General features: G+C 32.8%; 2 protein-coding genes across 3 annotated transcripts in view; one reads left to right on the top strand and one right to left on the bottom strand.

The window, feature by feature from the left end:
- LOC144856206 (transient receptor potential cation channel subfamily V member 5-like) overlaps nucleotides 1-22,121 on the top strand; it is a 103,465-nt gene that overhangs the window by 77,607 nt on the left and 3,737 nt on the right. Inside the window, exons 1-8 of one of the 2 annotated variants that reach the window (XM_078714158.1) lie at nucleotides 17,805-17,882; nucleotides 18,563-19,121; nucleotides 19,231-19,480; nucleotides 19,775-20,127; nucleotides 20,333-20,558; nucleotides 20,878-20,993; nucleotides 21,223-21,357; nucleotides 21,720-21,830. In XM_078714158.1, coding sequence (XP_078570284.1) covers nucleotides 18,807-19,121; nucleotides 19,231-19,480; nucleotides 19,775-20,127; nucleotides 20,333-20,558; nucleotides 20,878-20,993; nucleotides 21,223-21,357; nucleotides 21,720-21,830 — 1,506 coding nt within the window. In that variant the 5' untranslated portion in view covers nucleotides 17,805-17,882; nucleotides 18,563-18,806. Of the gene's footprint in view, nucleotides 1-17,804; nucleotides 17,883-18,554; nucleotides 19,122-19,230; nucleotides 19,481-19,774; nucleotides 20,128-20,332; nucleotides 20,559-20,877; nucleotides 20,994-21,222; nucleotides 21,358-21,719; nucleotides 21,831-22,121 lie in introns of those variants that run through there. The other variant, XM_078714157.1, reaches the window with a different exon arrangement.
- LOC144856175 (uncharacterized) lies at nucleotides 12,052-16,257 on the bottom strand. Its single transcript, XM_078714132.1, has 5 exons — nucleotides 15,910-16,257; nucleotides 15,345-15,580; nucleotides 15,049-15,224; nucleotides 14,780-14,967; nucleotides 12,052-14,537 (listed from the first exon to the last, which is right to left on the bottom strand). Exons 1-5 carry the CDS (start codon nucleotides 16,255-16,257, stop codon nucleotides 12,777-12,779), a joined length of 2,709 nt encoding a protein of 902 aa, XP_078570258.1. The 3' UTR covers nucleotides 12,052-12,776.

The following is a 22,121-nucleotide window of genomic DNA, read 5'->3' as shown; positions in this document are numbered from 1 at the left end:
GTGTACCCAATGAAGTTACCTGTACCAAAGCTCCTGTACCAATAAAGTTGAGTGTACCCAATGAGTACCTATACCAATGAAGTCCCTGTACAAATTCATCTGTATGATCACTACGTGTAAGAATTACGGATGAAACCTGCAGTACTACTACCACCAATTAAGCTGTACTAAAAACGTTGCTTGTACTCAACGAAGGTACCTGAGACCAAACGTTAATGATAATATCGTATTTAGTTACGTGTACCCAATGAAGGTACCTGTACCAAAGCTCCTGTACTAATAAAGTTGCGTGTACCCAATGAAGGTACCTGTACCAATAAAGCTCCTGTACTAATACAGTTGCCTGAACTCAATTAAGATCCTGTACTAATAAAATTGCTTGTACCAATTAAGCTCCTATATCAAATAAGCTGTACTAATAAAGCTTGTACTAATAAAGTTGGTTGTACCAAGTTAGCTCCTGTACTAATAAAGACAACGTTTACCAATTAAGCTGTACTAATACCCGTAACACTACGTGTACGAATTAATAATATGGCTCTGTTTACATGAAATTCACAATGCTAGCCTCAATGTGACCAACCATAATTATAATAATAATATTTGCCTGTGCAGTACAAATAAAGTGGCTTAGGTGACCCGTACCAATTCAGTTCCCTCTACCCTACAATGTAATTAAGTTGCCTGCACGAATTTACCTGTACCTGTACCAATAAGTTAACTGTACCAATTAAAAACCATTTTGCATTATGGAAATATGAAACTTTAAAAATTGATTGATTGATGAAATTTATATACAAGGCTATTTGATTTTGAGTAAATAAACTATTATCGATTTAATTTAAATCCACAAATTAAATCTACTCAAAAAACTGCTTAAATAAAGACAGATTGCTAAAGAAGATGTCAATCAGTTTCCTGACCTACAAATTAAGCTGAATAATGTCTGTATTAATTAAGTTGCTAAAAAGTCACGTATACGTGTACCAATTAATAATAGTGCCCTATTTAACATTCTAAGACACAGCTAGGGCCACAATGTCACAAAATAAAAATGATTAATAATAATATTTAAGTTGCCCTTTCAACAAGTAAGCTAATAAAGTTATCTGTACCATATAAACCTGTATAAATGCGTGAACGAATTATTAATAGGGCCCTATTTACATTATAAGACATAGCCACAATGTCACAAAACAATAATGATATTAATAATAGTTAAAGTTGCCCAACTAAAGTAAGCACCTGTACCGTACTAATAAAGTTGCCTGTACTCAATAAAGCTCCTGTACTAATAAAGTTGCTTGTACTCAATAAAGCTCCTGTACTAATAAAGTTGCTTGTACACAATGAAGGTACCTGTACCAAAACTCCTGTACTAATAAAGTTGCCTGTCAGTGTACTCAATTAAGATCCTGTACTAATAAAGTTGCTTGTACCCAATGAAGGTACCTGTACCAAAGCTCCTGTACAAATAAAGTTGCGTTTACCCCATGAAGGTGCCTGTACCAAAGCTCCTGTACTAATAAAGTTGCTTGTACCCAACGAAGGTACCTGTACCAATGCTCCTGTACTAATAAAGTTGCTTGTACCCAATGAAGGTGCCTGTACTAAAGCTCATGTACCAATAAAGTTGAGTGTACCCAATGAGTACCTATACCAATGAAGCCCCTGTACAAATTCATCTGTATGAGTATATGAATTACGGATGAAACCTGCAGTACTACTACCACCAATTAAGCTGTACTAAAAACATTGCTTGTACTCAGCGAAGGTACCTGAGACCAAACGTTAATGATAATATCGTAATTAGTTGCGTGTACCCAATGAAGGTACCTGTACCAATAAATCTCCTGTACTAATAAAGTTGCTTGTACCCAACGAAGGTACCTGTACCAATAAAGCTCCTGTACTAATAAAGTTGCGTGTACCCAACGAAGGTACCTGTACCAAAGCTCCTGTACTAATAAAGTTGCGTGTACCCAATGAAGGTACCTGTACCAATAAATCTCCTGTACTAATAAAGTTGCTTGTACCCAACGAAGGTACCTGTACCAAAGCTCCTGTACTAATAAAGTTGCTTGTACCCAACGAAGGTACCTGTACTAATAAAGCTCCTGTACTAATAAAGTTGCTTGTACCGTACCCAATAAAGGTACCTGTACCAAAGCTCCTGTACTAATAAAGTTGCGTGTACCCAACGAAGGTACCTGTACCAAAGCTCCTGTACTAATAAAGTTGCGTGTACCCAATGAAGGTACCTGTACCAATAAATTTTTATTTATTTATTTATAAACATATTTCTACTGGATGACAATATCAACGTTGTCCCACAAAGGAGACATTGTTGTTTTTCAAAAGGTCCAGCATAAAACATAACAATATACATAATTATATAATACATAGTTTCTTAAAAATTGCTAAAATTAAACAGTCTAAAAATACTAAAATGTGAGAACCATACATTAAAAATACAAAATTATGCTTAAAAATCCAAGTTAAATTAATTAAGTTTCCTGCACGAATTTACCTGTACCTGTAGCAATAAGTTAACTGTACCAATTAAAAACCATTTTGCATTATGGAAATATGAAACTTTAAAAATTAATTTATTGATGAGATTTAATTGCAATCCACACATTAAATCTACTCAAAAAACTTCTTAAATAAAGACAGATTGCTAAAGAAGATGTTAGTCTAATTAAACAATGTTTAATCTCCAAATAAATCCGTATTAATACCAATTTGTTACCCCAATATTAAGCTATATCAACCACGTGCTTCCTATTGGGAGGAGTTGAGGCTAGTTTGACTCGATGCTAGGCCTAGCCAACTACCGGGCTTTTATTAATAACATCTAAATCTATATTGTTTAAAACTATTGCTTACCTTTAAAACATCATTGTTTCACGTCCTAAGAATTTACGCTAGCAAATGTCCTTAAATTTCTGTTGTCGACGACGTGCAGAGCCAATTATTATTCCATGTTTGTTGTTATTGTGTGCAGTGATGCATTGATATTTAAATGAGCTATTCCCAGACGTGACGCGGCAATCTTGAATATGCATGTGCTGCTGCAGAAAATACTATACCATTACGATCATCATTACCGGTGTAATATTAATGTGATATCGCTTCAATTCCAGCCTTGTATCCCTTGTCGACCGGTCGACTGCTGACATTACAATTAACTCTTTCAATAATAGAAAATAAACACACAAATGCAAAACAAACAAAAGATCTTATTTTATCATTACAAAATTCGGTAAAAACAGTAATTGATAGGTAAAATAAAAAAGGTCTGTAATGGAATCATTTTCTTATCATCTGCGCAAAACATTGTTTTGTTTTTGACTCGATTTCGATTCGATTTGTTATTTATAAATAACAAAATAAACAAAATATGTATTGGTGTTTTTTTTCATTTTGTATCGGGAGACAAATAAAAGAAATGATGTTTCTTGGATTTCACTTGAAGATGCAAGATTCGTTTTTTGTACAATATCACTGAAAAACGGAAAATATTTTATTTAATTTATACTTAATTCTAACAGTATATTCTTTGAAACATTTTAAAAAGACAATTCGTAAAATAAAGTATTGATTCAGTATTATGGAAGGCAAAATTCGTCAAAACAAGGTATTGATTCAGTATTATGGAAGGCAAAATTCGTCAAATAAAGTATTGATTCAGTATTAGGCCTATGGAAGGCAAAATTCGTCAAATAAAGTATTGATTCAGTATTATGGAAGACAAAATTCGTCGAAACAAGGTATTGATTCAGTATTATGGAAGGCAAAATTCGTCAAATAAAGTATTGATTCAGTATTATGGAAGGCAAAATTCGTCAAATAAAGTATTGATTCAGTATAATGGAAGGCAAAATTCGTCAAACGATTGATGCTTATGTTTATCGGGTACAAATTAACTTAGACTTCCAGTAAGTTGTTATGTGGCTCGGAGAGTCAGACGTACGTAGGTTTGCTGTAGTGGTTGGTGGTTCGAGAGCTGTGCTGGTACCTGACGAGATGGACTTGGTGATGATGGAAGCGCGCGATTTTAATCGGACAGGCGTCGAAACGTACATGGATTTAAATCGCCATGTAAATGGTAAAACATGGAAAAATATAAACTCAAATTGTGAATAATTTAATATTTTTATCATTTTTAAATATAAAATAAATAGTGTGAACTGTTTAGTAGACTTGTATAAATAAAATATACATTCAGAATTTAATTTTACCGGAATTGACTAGGCCTATACACAGAAAGCACGGGAGCGATATTTATTTTCGCTTTAAAACGACATAGTGAAAAATTAATTTGTAATAGATTGAATTTAACATAATAATAAAGCATCGTAACCAGTGATTTTAAAGTGATCTTTAAAACTTACTTAATAAGAATTATGTACAAGCGGTTGTCTGTAGCGTTTGATTTAGAGTGATCATAATATCATTACAGAAAAACGGATTATTTTTTAATTTGTATTAACTACTAAAGTAATATAATGACAATAACGATATTAAATTATAGTTAAACATCGCATCATTTAGACATAAATATACGTTAAATTAGTTACTTTAACTACGTCGAAAAAAATCATCTGTAAATAAACGTTCAATTAATCATTTTAAATAGAATGAATGCCTCATTGTGAAGACAAAACAAGCTTCCGAACTTTTAATTTATGATTATTTTATCTTGATATTAATTAATTTTAAACTTAATTGATGTTTACATTTTAAAATAATCAATCAAATAAGTGTATGAATTTATACGTGAATAATGTCGATGATTGTCTGTAATATTCTTTAAATAATTTAAATAATATTTTGGATTGCAAAGTGTACAATGTTATTGTCTTCTTTGTATGCATTGATACATTGATTTAAATGATTTTGATGATGAAAGGAAAAAACCACAATTCAATTCTCAATTGAGATTTCAATAAAAGATGAATTATTTTATTGACGTTAGCAAGTGTTTATGAACGAGTTATTAGAATGTATTATTATTTTCTTCTATGGCAACAGATCTTTTCATCTGCTCGTCTTTGGAATAATAATTAAAGAGGCAACATCAATCGATTTTTTAGTGGTTAATCAACATCTCTTTCCTTCTTTTTGAATACTTGTTTCGGCGAGATTCAAAGTGCTCTGCTTTTCTTCCTTTTTTATCGTTGGGATATTTTATGGATCATTTTTGTTTGTGTAAAGCACTTAAAAACATTATATTAGGCGCTATATACTAAAAGGGCTCTTATATTTTAATTTACCGCTCTTTTCAGTTTCTGGAAATACTCTACTACCTGTAGTAATAAATGTAATGTGATATTACATAGAGGTAATAATTTGGGTTCTAAACAAATGGACAACTTTTACCAGTCTTTCACATTGGATATTTTTATTAAATAAATTACAAATATGAAATAATGATAATAATATTGTGATTTTACAACGTTGATTTATAAATCAATTTTTGAACAAACCTTGCAGTCAACATTGTCAACAATTTAATCTCAATTATAAATGGAAAGCATTTAGAAAAATATATATATAATAAATAATTTTAGAATTAATGTTTAATTTATTAATAAATAAAAACAGCAATAGGCATAAAGTATTTATAATGATATTTGATTATATTTATTCATAATAATATCAATCAACAAGTAGTATAAATATATTTATGTTTAGTTTCCCTGATCAAAAGACAATAGTTATGATAGTTATTATAATAGTTATCAATATTACAGTGCTGTTAATATGAAGAAGATATAAAGTGAAATGATAGTAACATATTAGCTGGTAACACACAAGTTTAAACAATAAGCGGACATGTAATGGTATCCTCTCCTATTTTACCTGGCCTACTAACATACCTGGACTTACTTAAATAGGACTTACATACATGATCTACTTACATAGGACTTACATACATGATCTATTACATACATGACCTACCTACCTGGACTTACTTTCTTACTTACACTTACATACATAAGACTTATTTACATATCTAGCCTACTTACATACCTTACCCACAAGCTAAGAAAGGTGATATGGAGAGGGATGTAAAATAAGAAGAGGGATACCATTACATAAAAGCCAACAATAACAAGTAGTAAAAACGAATTAGTGAATTAGAAAAAATAGAGGAAAAAATGGTTAAGCAAGTTAGTATAGTTGTATTGATGAATTATGGACATTTTAAAGTGTTTACTTAAAACAAGATATATTTTTATTTTATCATAATTGCAAAATTAGAACACAATATATTTGTCATCGTCTGCCTCATTGACCGTCAATGCTGTCTCGTACTTTGTCCGCTTCTTGCCGTACCTTTTTTCCGGTGTTGTCCGGTTCTTGTCACGCGTTGTCCGGTTCTTGTCGCGCCGTTGTCCGGTTCTTGTCGCGCCGTTGCTCGGTTCTTGTCGCGCCGTTGTCCGGTTCTTGTCACGCGTTGTTCGGTTCTTGTCGCGCCGTTGTCCGGTTCTTGTCACGAGTTGTCCAAGTTCTCAATCTATACAAAAATATAAGAAAATACAGCAAATTATATGCCTAATGTCCACATTTCCTATGTATTGTAGATCACAAATGTCTCAAAACATTAAAAACAAAATTGTTTATTATAAAAGTGGACTCTACATTGTTGGTCTTATTATTATATTGTCTTAGTTTGCAAGATATTAAATGTTTTAGTAAGACGTACCTACCTATGGTATAATGTATTTACGAGGAAACGTTAAATTTTATTGGTACAAAAAATATCTCCAATCTCTGAAAAGATAAAAATACATTTGATTATTTATTTAGGCATAGGGCCTACGTAAAATTTCGTCACTTAAATCGATATATGAAACAATCAAAACTTCTTTTAAACGGTTACCAGTTATTAAAATAAATAGGCCTACAAGTAAGGTAACCAATACTATATGAGAATTTATAATAGCGTTTTTATAAGTTATTCATTGAAAGATAAAAAAAGGAAATCTCCAAAAGAAAAATAGACTCCAATCTCTGAAAAGATAAAAATACATTTGATTAACCTGAAAATAATAAATAGTGTTAGTCGCACATTATGATAACTGGTTTGGGTTGGAAATTATGAAATAGAATTAATTTTATTTGCACCATCATCAAATTGATTTAGGCCTACGTAGAATTTATACGTAAATGGAAATTTGTTATGGTACAATCAAAATGGGTCAAGTTACGTTTCTTTTAAACGGTTAACGTTTATTAAAATAGGCATACAAGTAAGGTAACCAATACTATATGAGAATTGTAAATTTATAATAGCGTTTTTATAAGTTATTTATTGAAAGATGAAAAAAGAAAATCTCCGAAAGCAAAATCCAATCTCTGAAAAGATAAAAATACATTTTGATTAACCTGAAAAAAAAATATTGTTAGGTGGTTCCAGTTATGTTTCTTTTAAACGGTTACCAGTTAATAAAATAAATAGGCCTACAAGTATAGTAACCAATACTAAGTTATTTATTTAAAGGTAAAACAAGGAAATCTCTAAAAGAAAAATAGAAAAACTCCAATCTCTAAAAAGATAAAAATACATTTGATTAACCTGAAAAGAATAAATATTGTTAGTCGCACATTATGATAACTGGTTTGGGTTGGAAATTATGAAATATAATTAATTTTATTTGCACCATCATCAAATTGATTTAGGCCTAGCTATAATTTCTACGTAAATGGAAATAACATTTGTTATGGTACAATCAAAATGGGTCCAGTTAAGTTTCTTTTAAACGGTTACCAGATTAAAATAAATAGGCCTACAAGTAAGGTAACCAATACTATGAAAATTTATAATTGCATTTTTATATGTAAAAAAAGAAAATCTCTAAAAGCAAAACTCCAATCTCTGAAAAGATAAAAATACATTTGATTAACATGAAAAAGAATAAATATTGTTAGTTGCACATTTATGGGAACTGATTAGGGTTGGAAATAATTCATTTCTACGTAAATGGAAATAATATTGTTATGGTACAATCGAAATGGGTCCATGCCAGTTATGTTTTGTTTTTAAATGGTTACCGTTTATTAAAATAATTAGACCTACAAGTAAGGTAACCAATACTATATGAGAATTTATAATTGCGTGTTTATAAGTTATTTATTTAAAGGTATGAAAAGAAAATCTCCAAAAGAAAAATAGAAAAACTCCAATCTCTGCAAAGATAAAAATACATTTGATTAACCTGAAAAAGAATAAATATTATTAGTTGCACATGATAACTGGCTGTGTTGGTAATTATGAAATAGAATTATTTTATTTGCACCATCATCAAATTAATTTAGGCCTACGTAAATGGAAATAATATATAGATGGTACAATCAAAATGGGTCCAGTTATGTTTCTTTTAAACGGTTACCGTTTATTAATATAAAGAGGTATACAAGTAAGGTAACCAATACTAAGTTATTTATTGAAAAATATAAAAAGAAAATCTCCAAAAGAAAAATAGAAAAACTCCAATCTCTGAAAAGATAAAAATACATTTGATTAACCTGAAAAAGAATATTGTTAGGTGGATCCAGTTACGTTTCTTTTAAACGGTTACCGATTAATAAAATAAAAAGGCCTACAAGTAAGGCAACAGATACTACATGACAATTGTAAATTTATAATAGCGTTTTAATCAGTTATTTATTGAAGGATAAAAAAATAAAAATTACGACATAGAATTAATTTCTACGTAACTGGAAATAATATTTTTATGGTACAATCAAAATGGGTCCAGTTATGTTTCTTTTAAACGGTTACCAGATTAAAATAAATAGGCCTACAAGTAAGGTAACCAATACTAAGACAATTTATAATTGCATTTTTATAAGTTATTTATTTAAAGGTATAAAAAGAAAATCTCCAAAAGAAACATTCAAATCTCTGAAAAGATAAAAATACATTTGATTAACCTGAAAAAGAATAAATATTGTTAGTTGCATATTATGATAACTGGTTGGGGTTGGAAATTAATCCATCGTAAAATAGATTTAGGCCAACGTAAAATTTCGCCACGTAAATCAAAATATTATTTATAGGCCTATTAATCAACAAAAATGGGTACAGTTAGGCCCATGTTTCTTTTAAACGGATAGCAGTTATTAAAATAAATAGGCCTACAAGTAAGGTAACCAATACTAAGTTATTTATTGACAAATATAAAAAGAAAATCTCCAAAAGAAAATAGAAAAACTCCATTATCTGAAAAAATAAAAATATATTTGATTAACCTGAAAAAAGAATAAAATTATTAGTTGCACATTATGATAACTGGTTTGGGTTTGAAATTAAGAAATAGAATTTTATTTTATTTGCAATTTATGGATTTAGGCCTACGAAGAATTTCGTCATTAAATGGAAATAATATTTGTATGGTCCAGTTATGTTTATTTTAAACGGTTACCAGTTATTAATACAAGGCCATATACATGGCTGCAGTCGCGTGCTCAGGTTAGTGTTTACCGACCGACCGACCGACCGACATAGTGAGCTGTGAGTCGCGTTGCAAGCGACAAATAAATAGACCTGCAAGTAAGGTAACGCAATACTAACTTTATAAATGCGTTTTTATAATAGTTATTTATCGAAAGGTATTAAAAGAAAATCACGTAAAATCGATAAAACATAAATACCTTACCTCGACATTATCGTGCTTTAGTCTCTGTATCGTTTATGCTGTACAGTATTACGATGACGTAGACTACGATGACGTAGACTACGTTGATAATCATTCACAAACAAGAATAATATAATCATTCAATGTAGCAGGTTAATATTTTTTTAATTTACGCTAAAAAATGATCATTTATTATTATTTATGGCTTCCGTACCCCTCTGAGTTTGTTAATAATTATTATATTATGTAAAAATGTGAATAAAAAGAATGAACGCGCGCGGTGCACCTCTTCTGAACCTGAAAAACAAACCAATATTATTAGATGACGTCATGATTGATGAAAGTTAGGCCGGCTATTACTTTGTAGGTTATGGTAATGTGAACTAAATGATTGGAAACTCTAAAAGGGCACGGAAGCCATTCAAGTCACGCTGCGTTTATATTTTTAGTTTTTAAGTTACAAAATCTAAATTTGCTAAAGAAAAAAAAATCTTCAATCTCTGGAAAGACAAAATACATTGATTACCCTTAAAAAGAATATTTATTGTTAATAATTACTGGAAAAATGGATTTACTTCTAATAATAATCTAAATAATAATTAAATAGGCCTACATATAATTTGGTAAAGCTCTGCCTACAATATCAAACTTTATGTGACAAAATATGTGATGTGCTCATGGACCTCATGATGATCACTACAAAACTTAGGAATATCACTACCATATTTGGGCACATCACACTTTTTTTTGTCAAACTAGTTTGATAATGTAGTGGACTGGAAATTGATAATTATTCGCCTCTTGGATTAAATGGTGGTCAAAATGGCGACTACATTTTCCACCATTTCATTCGATATACAACTTTTATAATAAGATATCAAATACCTGGAATTGTATTGGGAAACATGTCCTTGTTGGCTTAGGCCCTTACATGTCAAAGATAACCGCCGACGACGACGGGAGACCAAACAGAGTGAATTCCAAAACAAGCAATATGCCTAGCTACTGGTAGTGTAGACTATTATTAATAGAGGTGGTTAGAGGCTTCAATATATTCTTAATTCGATTCAGGGAGTGAATATAGACTATTAAAATTAAAAAGTGGATTATTTAGATTAATATAATTTATCTAAATGTACAAAATGATGTTCTGTTACTTACCCACACTGCAAACCCCGTTCCGCTAGACCGATGAATGACGTACAGGTGCACGTACGTCACGCGGCTATTCAAAAACTGAATTGTTAACGATTTCATTGGATCCTTCGCTAATATATGCAACTATTTTAATTGTGCGGCATATTCGTTTGTAAGGTTTGAGTGTGCGTTGTGTTTTTAGCGAACGGCCATTTTATATATTATCCATTACCACTAACTTCATTTATTTTGCTTCAACTAATTTGTCCTATTAGAAGAGGCGCCTAAATCTCTTAACACGCTGGCTTATTTTATCTATTCATTTGTTTAATAAAACAATCAAATAGTAGTTTTATTGTGGAAAGCAATAACAATAATACTCACAGTTTTACATTAATGTTCACAGTTATTATTTAGTATAGAGAATGCGTTCAACAAATGCATCGGCTGTGTTCATAGCAGGGAAGTCACTGTTCCCCTTGTTCATAGCGGGGAAGTCACTTTTCCCCTTGTTCATAGCGGGGAAGTCACTCTTCCCATTGTTCATAGCGGGGAAGTCACTCTTCCCCTTGTTCATAGCGGAGAAGTCACTCTTCCCCTTGTTCATAGCAGGGAAGTCACTCTTCCCCTTGTTCATAGCGGGGAAGTCACTTTTCCCCTTGTTCATAGCGGGGAAGTCACTCTTCCCATTGTTCATAGCGGGGAAGTCACTCTTCCCCTTGTTCATAGCGGAGAAGTCACTCTTCCCCTTGTTCATAGCGGGGAAGTCAAGTCGTTCGTCTTCAAGTCGTTCGTCTTCAAGTCGTTCGTCTTCAAGTCGTTCATCTTAAAATCGTTCGATCGTCTTTAAGTCGTTCGTCTTCAAGTCGTTCGTCATCAAGTCGTTCGTCATCAAGTCGTTCATGCTCAAGTTGTTCATCTTCAAGCCGTTCGTCTTAAAGTCGTTCGTCTTCAAGTCGTTCGTCTTCAAGTCGTTCGTCTTCAAGTCGTTCGTCTTCAAGTCGTTCGTCTCCAAGTCGTTCGTCTTCAAGTCGTTCATCCTTAAGTTGTATAAGATGGTCCCCGTTCATATTGGACGGCCAACAACTAGTATATGAAGATTATTCTTAATTGTATACAACATTATTCATATGTACATTAAATAAAAGAGTAGAAAAGCTAAATTTCGACCCTTTTATTTGTTGACGTGACTGGATACTAACACAAAATATGATCATATATAGTATAAATATAAACAAGTAACCTGCTTTACAAAAGGCTACTTGTACTTGGAAAGATTAGAGGTCAAAGTTCAAAGGTTATAGGTCAAAGTTCAAATGTCATGACAATGACTCCTTTATTTCTTTAACGACCCTTTTTCAGGGTATGAAAGAACATTCTTTCAATCTTATACAGAAACAAACTAAACACTTCCAGACATAAGTATTTGGAGGTGGAAAGCGATGACCTCGAATTGGACGACCCCAACGACCCGGGCGACCTCGAATTGGACGACCTAGAATTGGACAACCCATAACACGAAACCGACGACCCCCATAGCCTAGCCTAGCCCTAAGTGTGGTATAACATCCCGAAGCCGAACATAGCCAAAGATCTTTAAAGCATACCTTATATAATACTCGCAAGCAAGCAATTGATTGAAAAAATACAGAAATATCGCCATTTGATAATGAATGTGTCGACACGAACAAACGAACAGATATGGAACGCCAAGAGTGCATCATTAAAACTGCATTCGACTCGATTAGCACACGAAATATCATAAACATGGGTGGCAAACCAGGTCAAAACGGCCCCTTTTTCAGCGGCGGGTAAGGTTTGCTCAGTGGATGGTCATCGTTAACCCAAATAATAAAATCAAATCAAATCAAGGCTATCTGCATGTTTGCCCAAAGATGGCGGCCAACAACATGACTATATTTTATGTTGCACTCTTGGCGTTCCCTATCTGTCAGTTTTATTGTATGAAATTGTTACCATATTGAATTTTCAGACAAAATGTAAAAGCCAGCTTCCACCATAATCAAACTTACCTTCTTCTTTGTTTCGGATAAATAAGCTAAATTTATAATAACCTATGTTGCTTAATGTAAACGTTATAACTATCTTTTTATGATTGTCTTCTGTGGAATAAGCAATTTTAAACCCGTCTTTGATATCTTTCTCTTGGTTGTGGAAATTCAATCTTCCAAGAATCTGTCCATGGGTATTAGCTTTTAGAGTCAGTGTAGTGTCTGTGTCTATATGAATGGACATAATGGCTGATGTTGGCTGAATAACAGAAAAGCCATAGTCAAAAAATGTCTGTACAGGTCCCCATGGTCGTTTACCATTTGATGGAAGAGGTAATGATTGTGGTTTAATAGCATCAAATAGCCAACTACCTATGAAATCACCACTAGCACCAAACAAGTCAAAACAACTAAACCCACTCTCAGGTAGGTGAAACTTAAATGTATATAATATTGTCTCATCGTTCTGTTGTACTGAATCAGCCACAACACAATCGTTAATATCAGTGCCTATACTATTCTTTAATTTGAATATAATCCCTGTTTTTCGTTTGCTGGTTGAAGCTATGACCAAATCAGGCTCTTCGTCTTTCTGATAAATCGTAGAAGAAGTTGGTGATATAACTTGTAAATTATTATCAATCATTTTAGATGTACTAGGCCCCCATGCTACGTTTTTGCTAAAAGCAAACATATTGCCTTCATACGGGTTAACCACATTTACTAACCATCGGCCTATAAAATCATTCGTTTTTGTGTCAGGTTTTCCCGCAAATAAATTGAATTCATAAAAGCCAATGACGTCAACACGAAATCGAAATTGTAATGTAACGGTTTGTCCTTGTCGATGTGTTTCAGCGTAAACCAACTTGTTCTCGGTTTTATTCTCCTTAGTTCTCAGAGAATACCTAACATTTGCCTCCTCTTCATTATAACTTATTTCAAACAAAGTTTCATTTTTATTGCATACTATTTCAGAACCTTTTGTGGTGTCTAATAATATTTCAAAAGTGTCAAACTTTTCATTTGGTCCCCAGTGTTGGAATGGCATGTAGGGCGGTAATGGTGCAGCGTTCTTATTCAGTATCAGATAAGTAGCACCGGTTTCATATCGGTCCGTAGACACGTGTTCTTTACTTAACCTTGCAAACAGTATCAACGAATATTCACCAATTGTAGGACATCTTACATTGAAAACAATCTTTCCTGGGTAAGAATCTGCAAATACATATTCTTTAAGATCATTTCCATTTTCGTCTCTAAACTTGAATCTGATTGGCTCACATCCTGGTCTTTCGATTGTAAATGTTATATATCCATCTAATGTTTCAATGATAGGATGTGTTACAGATGATTTAAATCCTCCTTCGATAAAAGCTGGAACTGTTCCCAGAAAATGTGTAAACTCTGGAAATGGTTGAGATCCTTTGACACAAGTCGCTTGTACTATAAAACTCACCAGCATATCTCTACTATCTGCTTTCGCACGGTCCGACAGACAAACAGGCTCACCAAATAATACGACCTTATATAATCCAGCTCGTGGTAGACGTAATAATAATGTTGCTTTGTTTTCATTTTCAATCAATGTTATTGCATTTTGAACATGTTGTTCTGTGGCTTCATCTATTAATGTATGCCTGTATGTCATCTTGTGTGTGCTCTGAAAAGTCAACTCTAATCTATTTTCATTTGTTTTTATGCAGCCTTCAGCTAACGATGGTTTCACACACGACACCTATAATAACAATATAATAAACATTAGTACAATACATCAAAAGGCTAAGTACTGTAAAAAATGACACTGCTGTGGCTATCTATCGATCTCAATGGAGATGCAAAAAACTAAATGGAAACGATTTCAAAGAAAAAAAGCAGAGTTTTCGGGTAACACTAACCTTTCTTCAGTGCAACATATATCAATACAATGCATGGACATACAGACAGACAGACCTACCACTTGGTAAATAAGTACAGTACCTTATACAAACAGCATGACGGTTTCACGAGCGCTTGGTTCGTCCATTTATGAACATCACTTATCGGATCATCAACCATTGCAAGTGCACTGTCGTCTGGTTTGTGCGAATGACGTAACGTTTCTGGTGGTGTCAGAAAGTAGCCTTCATTCCATTTGAAGACATATCTATATTTGTCATTTATTTTCTCTGTAATAAATAAACAAAAACAAGATTAGTACCTGTACTTTATCGAAAGAAGGACTTGACGGAGACAGACTAAGTACCTACCTGCATAACCAGCTGCCCACGTAGCATCACATAGAAACCAAGTGTTTGATATCCTGATGCGATTCCACGCATGTCTAAATTTCTTCGATTTTTCTCCATTCACGAGGTCATAGCCAATCCTGTATCCAGCTCCCTTTGCTATTCCGGTGATTTTTTCGCATGTTAAATCACACAAGCTAAAGATTAGAAATAAATATTTCATTTATTAGAAAAGTAAGCTAAGGAGACCAGCTACATTGTAAGTGTGTTGCTTTCACATAAGAAAGCAACACATAATTTATGCATGTTCAACTCACCGACACATTTCCAAGACAAGATTTGAAAATCCCTCGCACACAGCAGAACCTTGGTTTAAGACGTCTTGATGATGTGATGATCCTCTGTGCTGATTGGTTGTCAGGAAGTCGACGTCATAGGCTATATTGGTAGCAACCCAGCGTATTATAACGCGTGCTTTATCATACTCGCTTGATGTTGACTCCGTCAAGTAGTCCACTAAATTTTTAATGTTCCTTTTCAGTGATTTTGGAGCCTAAAGAATCATGTAAAATATTATTTGTTAGTGAACACCAAAAACTGATTTATATTATACGCATTTAAGATGATTGGCGGAGAACGATTTGATCTAATTTGAATATTTTATAAGCGGCAATACAGCACCGAGAAAAATGATTTTAGTGCATTAGATTTATAATCACAAATCTTTTAGTTTTATTTGATATGGTTAAGATTGCATATAGCAAAGGCATAATGTGAAACGAATCTATAAACCAATGCTTCACTCGAACACAATAGAAATACTTATAAATCATATTTTATTTTACTTTACAAAAATGATTTCACGGTTTAAATATCAGTTACCTTGTCCACATGCTGATCAAGACGTTCCACTGCCTCAAAGCCAGGATAGTTGGCTTTATGTTCGGGTGTAAAGAATCGATCCAAATCGTACTTGGTAACAATTTGAGGTTCAGGTCTTGGGAATTCTTTGCAGGCATCGCTATACCGTGTCAACTGACGTCCATCATTGCGCGCATCCCCCGTGACGTCATCTTCAGAATGAGTAGTCTTATTTACTTGGTCAACTTGTAACGTTTTATTTTCTTTTGGATATTCGATGTTTTCACCTGCCTTGTTATTTTCTTTAATATCTGGAGGTGATATTTCTGATGTCAGCACCCTCGTACTTTTGGAAGACCCACACCCCATCGGGTGACCGTTTCTTGTCTATTACAACCTAAAAGATAATTAACATTAATTAAAATCATTTTCAAAAGTACTGTGTTTCTTTTAGTTACAAAATTACAAAATTATTATTACATTTTCGTGTGTTATTTGGAACCATTTTTTTGGGGTACACTTTTCCGAACTTTAACTTGAAGACATTGTACTTGCACGCGCACATACTATATACCTATTATGTAACTGAGAGTAGTATACAAAGTATACCCTTTGCCATGATTGTATCACGGGTTGGGCCAATTGTACCACATCCAATTTAACTGCATTACATCATCATGACGTTTCCTTTTGGTATAGCATATAAGCCATAATGTGTTTTGATTTGATTTTATGAAGCCTTAACATAACAATTTTTTAATGATGAACAATCTAATTGCTCTTTTAAGTACAAACAGTGAAATCTCTGCCCAGTCTGTCTCTAGTGCTTGTGGGCTAAAATGGTATTTTTATATTGTTATGATACCTTCATTGTGCTATTTTGACACCTGTTGCGCTTTTTGTCTAATGACAGGGTACAAACAGAACAACATGAGTGTGATCATAGGCCTAAATCTCATCATATCGAATAATATTAATATATTAGCCTATAATAATCCAAAGTGTATTTGCCTATACTGTCTATCCATTCAACAAGAATAAGTAAACATTTATCTGCGTGTAATCAGTAAAAGTACACCTGGGTAAATAACACTAACGAGAAGTAAGAAATACGGGTTTACACAGGTATTTTATCTGTCTAGGCCTATTGAATAAAAAAGTAAATATTTAATCTATCTAAATGTATATCCATGTATCCATCCATAGAGATTTCTTATAAACTCACCTGATAGTAGATACTGTACAATGCAACATTAACGGGAAGTACAATAGGAAATATCTGCTTAATCTAATCATATACAAATTGTTCCCATAGAAACGATAAACAATACATTTCGCGGATCAATGCGTCTATTGATTCTATCTCTTGATGTAGTATTACGTAAACGTGACCTCTGACATTACTGTCAATACAGCTTGATACGAAACAAATGATGAGCAATATATCTGTACCGAACAGATAAGTCGTATTTGTTTGGTAGAGTTTTATGCTCAATAACTGTTGTGAGCGATTCTACATTATATATGGCTTTTAATTGCGTACTTTCGCCGTGAAAAAATTAAATATATTATTATTATTATATTATTATTTTTCGTTTACTATTGCTACTTCCTTTATTATCATTATTTCAATATACTTGCATTGCCATCAAGTACGAGAGACGTGCATCCAAACGATGATATATCAACAACCTTTGCACGCGCAGGCAAACTATGTCTATCTTCGTGTGTTAATGACGATTGATGTAAAAACAAGAATGTGCTTATTCACGCATAAAAAACACAAAATCATTAACATCTAAAAGGTTTCTATGGCAACGTCAAGCGATCTTTTCAAAGCCGCTATTGTCTTCAGTGGTGTACAACGTCAGTGTGATTGAGATAGTGAAATGTGTTTACATTTTAGGTGCAAGAGAGGACTGCCCAAATCACATAATAACATGTAGAGGTATGTTGTGGACCTTACGTACGTTAGTACAGCTGATAGGCCTACTGTAAGTATAACCACTTTGTATAGTAATAAATAGTACAGTACTGTATACGTTTTTAATGAGTGTACTGCAAGTGCGTTAGGAAGTCACTGATGATTGATGGAAGTTAGTATAAGGTTAATAGATTATGGTGATGATGATGATTATAACAAGATGATGATGACAATGATGTTGATATATGTGATTATGATGGTGGTATAAGAGGAATATTATGATAAAGTTAAATTATGATGATGGTAATGATGATGATGATGGTATGATATCGATGATGATAAGAATGATGATGATGGTAATGATGATGATGATGATGGTGATGATGATGTAATGATGATAATGGTAAAGATGATGAGGGTGATGATGAGAGTGATGATGGTAATGATGATGAGAGTGATGATGGTAATGATGATGATGGTAATAATGAAGATTGTAACATTAACAATGATGATGATGGTAATGATGATGATGGTAACATTAACAATGATGATGATGGTAATAATGAAGATGGTAACATATACAATGATGATGATGGTAATGATGATGATGGTAATGATGATGATGGTAATGATGACAGCTTAATGAACAAAAATGCATATTAATTATATTATATAACCAGTATCATTAGTTAAGGATGATTATAAATGGTTTATTAAAATTTTTTATTTTTTTTCCATACAGGAATGAAGAAACAGGAAAGGATCTTTGCTTATGGATTTTATATTGTCTCGAAGATCAATATCATTGCTGAATCTCTGATGATGAGTCATCACAACAAATAAGATACCAAAGAATAAAAATGAACAAAATTAAAGTATGGTACAAAAAGCAATACGTGTGTATATTACATACACAGAATTAGAAATGCATGACAGGATTACCACTAAGCCCCAGCTTTACAATATAAAGTGATTATAACATACTGATTGAATTATGGGAAATATATGTAATAAAACATTGGAGAAAATTGAGTATCTAGGAATCAGCCAAGAAGACGGACCTGAGACAGAATGGACACGACAGAATATGACGTTTAAACAGAACCCTATGTACCGGATGGTGTACATCAGTGGTAAAGGAACGCTAGTGGCAAAAGCCAAGAAACACGGAGCAACTGGGAAGAAGATGAAGAAATACATAAAGCAGAAGATACAGGAGTATCTATACAGAGATGGTGATGGCAAAGAATTGACCAAACTTGAATATGCAAAATATATGTTTGAAAATAATTATTTAGCTGTAAAGAAGGTAAGGTTATTTTTTAATTCACTTCATTTATTATTTGTAAAACAATTTAATATAATAATGTTTAATGTTAATGTTCTATTAAAACACATATTATATCTCTTTAAAACAGGTTAACAAAGTTCAAATGTCATCAGAAGAGTTGATAAGAAATCTGGAACGTCACGAAACAGTAGTTAGTTTTGATAAATTTGAGCAACATCAAGTTTGCTGGGATCTCAACAGACGAGGAGAAGTTGGAGAAACAATTCTACACTTGTGTTTTCTGAACAACACAGAACATCACAGAGCATTGGCGCATACAATCATGGAATGTTATCCACAAATGGCCCTGGACATTTATGAAGGACCTGAATATTATGGTATTTAATTTCATATTCTTCAATAATAAAATTATATTTTTAATGTGTCATCTATTGAATAACATAGTTAATGAATCATTTAATATATTATGTTCCTCTATATAAAGACCATTTAGTACATTATTTCTACAGTATGCACGCATATCATCTTCATCAATATAATCATTAATATTATTATCAATATCTTTAGCAATATCATTATCATCATCATAATAATTAATATTATCATTGGTATCATGTTATTTGTTGATAGTGTAGATGGAGCTCTAAACCTCAATATTTTCACTATTACAGGAGAAGGCATGCTGCATATGGCTATTATTAACAATGATATTGAATCAGTCAACTTACTTATTCACACTTACTTCGTTCCCATCAACCAACGTGCTACAGGAAGATTCTTCTGCCCAAAAGACCTCAAAGACAAAGCAATGATGGAGAAAAATCTAAAAACAAGTAAATTTGAAGGGGAGACGTATTTTGGCGAGTATCCACTCGCATTTGCAGCTAGTGTTGGTAGCACAGAGATTTACGATATTATCCTGAATGCAAGTGTTTCTGGGAAATCTAACGGAGAAGTTGATCCGAATGATCAGGATAATTTTGGCAATACTGTTCTTCACATGATTGTAATTCACAATCAAGTGGTAAAGAGTTTAATATCATTGTAGTTAATTATAGTATGGTTTTTGAATGTGATGGTCATTATATTTATCATTGTTAGCACCATCATCATCTTTATTAACACTACCATCATCATCATCTTTATTAACAGTGTCATCATCATAAGTGTTGTAATTTACATATCATTGAAATCATCTCATCATCTTCATTCATTTCATTATTTCACAGCATATGTTCAATTACGTAGCTAGCCACAATAAGATGCCTGCCAATTATGAAATAAGAAACAAAGCCGGCCTTACACCGATGGAGCTGTCCTTTCAGTTAGGCCGTAGCCAGTTGTTTTCTAACCTACTAGACCTTGCAAGCGTACCGCAGTGGTCTTTTGGAAATATTACCTATGCTGCTTATCCGCTTTCGTTAATTGATACGATTGGGGAAAATGGGGAAACAAGTGAGTATGTTATTGAATGTTCACAACGTCGCTCCATGGTTCTGGTGGTAGAACGAGTCTTCTCAGATAAGAACTATATATACTGTAGGTCCAGTGTACACATCTGTCTCAGGTACACTTTAAGAACCTAGTACATCTTTTGAGATGAGTAGTGAGTTACACCGATGTACTAGTATACCCATACAGTCACTTATCAAAAGGGCCACTTGAGCACACACTGTTTAGAGTCACCCTCTATAAATAACATGAAATAAAATAAAATAAATATAACACATTTCATATGAGGTTTAATTCATTTAATTTTTTTCTTTATTTCCAGATGAAAATTCAGCTCTCCGGATTATTGTACGAGGAGAAACGCAGGAACATCTTGAAATGTTGGATGGGGAAATTATCAACACGTTACTGATGGAAAAATGGAAGACATACGCACGGGTTAGTTAGACATACGCACGGGTTAGTTAGACAGATATGCATGGGTTAGTTAGACATATATACACGGGTTAGTTAGAGATATGCACAGGTTAGTTAGACATATGCACGGGTTAGATAGACATGTGCACAGGTTAATTTTTTTGATCAAATAAATGAATGAAATATAAAATAAAGTACTAGATTAAAGACAATTTTGCTTCATAAGTAATGATCTGTATTTTCATTTCAGAACAAATTCTATTTCAAGTTTGTTTGGGCGTTGCTGCATTTATGTCTTCTTTCAATTGCTGTGTATCTACGTCCAAAAGGAGACCTCATGTCGTCAGACCCTGATGGGGGCTTAGCAAGATTCAATATATGCATGGTAATTATTCTCAACTTTCTATTAAATAGTAGAACACACTTTCAGGACCCAACAGGTCCCTTAATAGGTGTGTGCTTTCATAGGGGTTAGCTGTAGTATTTCAATTTATCTATTATTTCGGAAAAAATAATTCAGACTACAAAATTTCCCATAGCTCAAGAACAAATTAGTATTAAAACATATAATGCCCTTTGTTCGTTTCAAGGCGAAGTCTCCTCCCTTTTTTCATATGTATCCCACAGCGAGCAACTCTCCAATTACAGGATGGATATTAAGAGGGGTTTCCAGTGTAATAATAAATTGTGTTACTTAATTTATGGATGTGATTATTTATTAGGTTACCCTTGTTGTCTTTAACACAGGTAAGATGGGTAGCAGAGATTTGTGTTTTAATTGGCTGTGTTGCAAAAACAGTTATTGAGATTAGAGAAATTATCTCACGTGGATCCATCAAGTCATACCTCAAGAGTCTGGTAAGATTGTATAATAACTATACTAGGTCTAGTAGAAAGACATGGTAAACAATTAAACCAATTAAGATATATTCTGATTTTGTATAGACTGTTTAATTTTTTTTAATTTGGCAATTGAGTAATGTAATAGTAGTAATCCATTCATTCAATCTTTTATTTCTTAATCTCTGGTCCATAGAAATTAAAATTATGTGCAAATTAATTTTTTTTAAAAAGAAAGAAAACTGTACTAATTACTACAACTCAACTCAATGATGTACAATTTAGTATATACATTTTCATAAGTTGGAG

This window comes from Antedon bifida, chromosome 11, assembly GCF_963402885.1.
Source record: "Antedon bifida chromosome 11, ecAntBifi1.1, whole genome shotgun sequence".
NCBI classification, from domain to species: domain Eukaryota; kingdom Metazoa; phylum Echinodermata; class Crinoidea; order Comatulida; family Antedonidae; genus Antedon; species Antedon bifida.
This window is presented reverse-complemented; position numbering and strand designations above follow the sequence as displayed.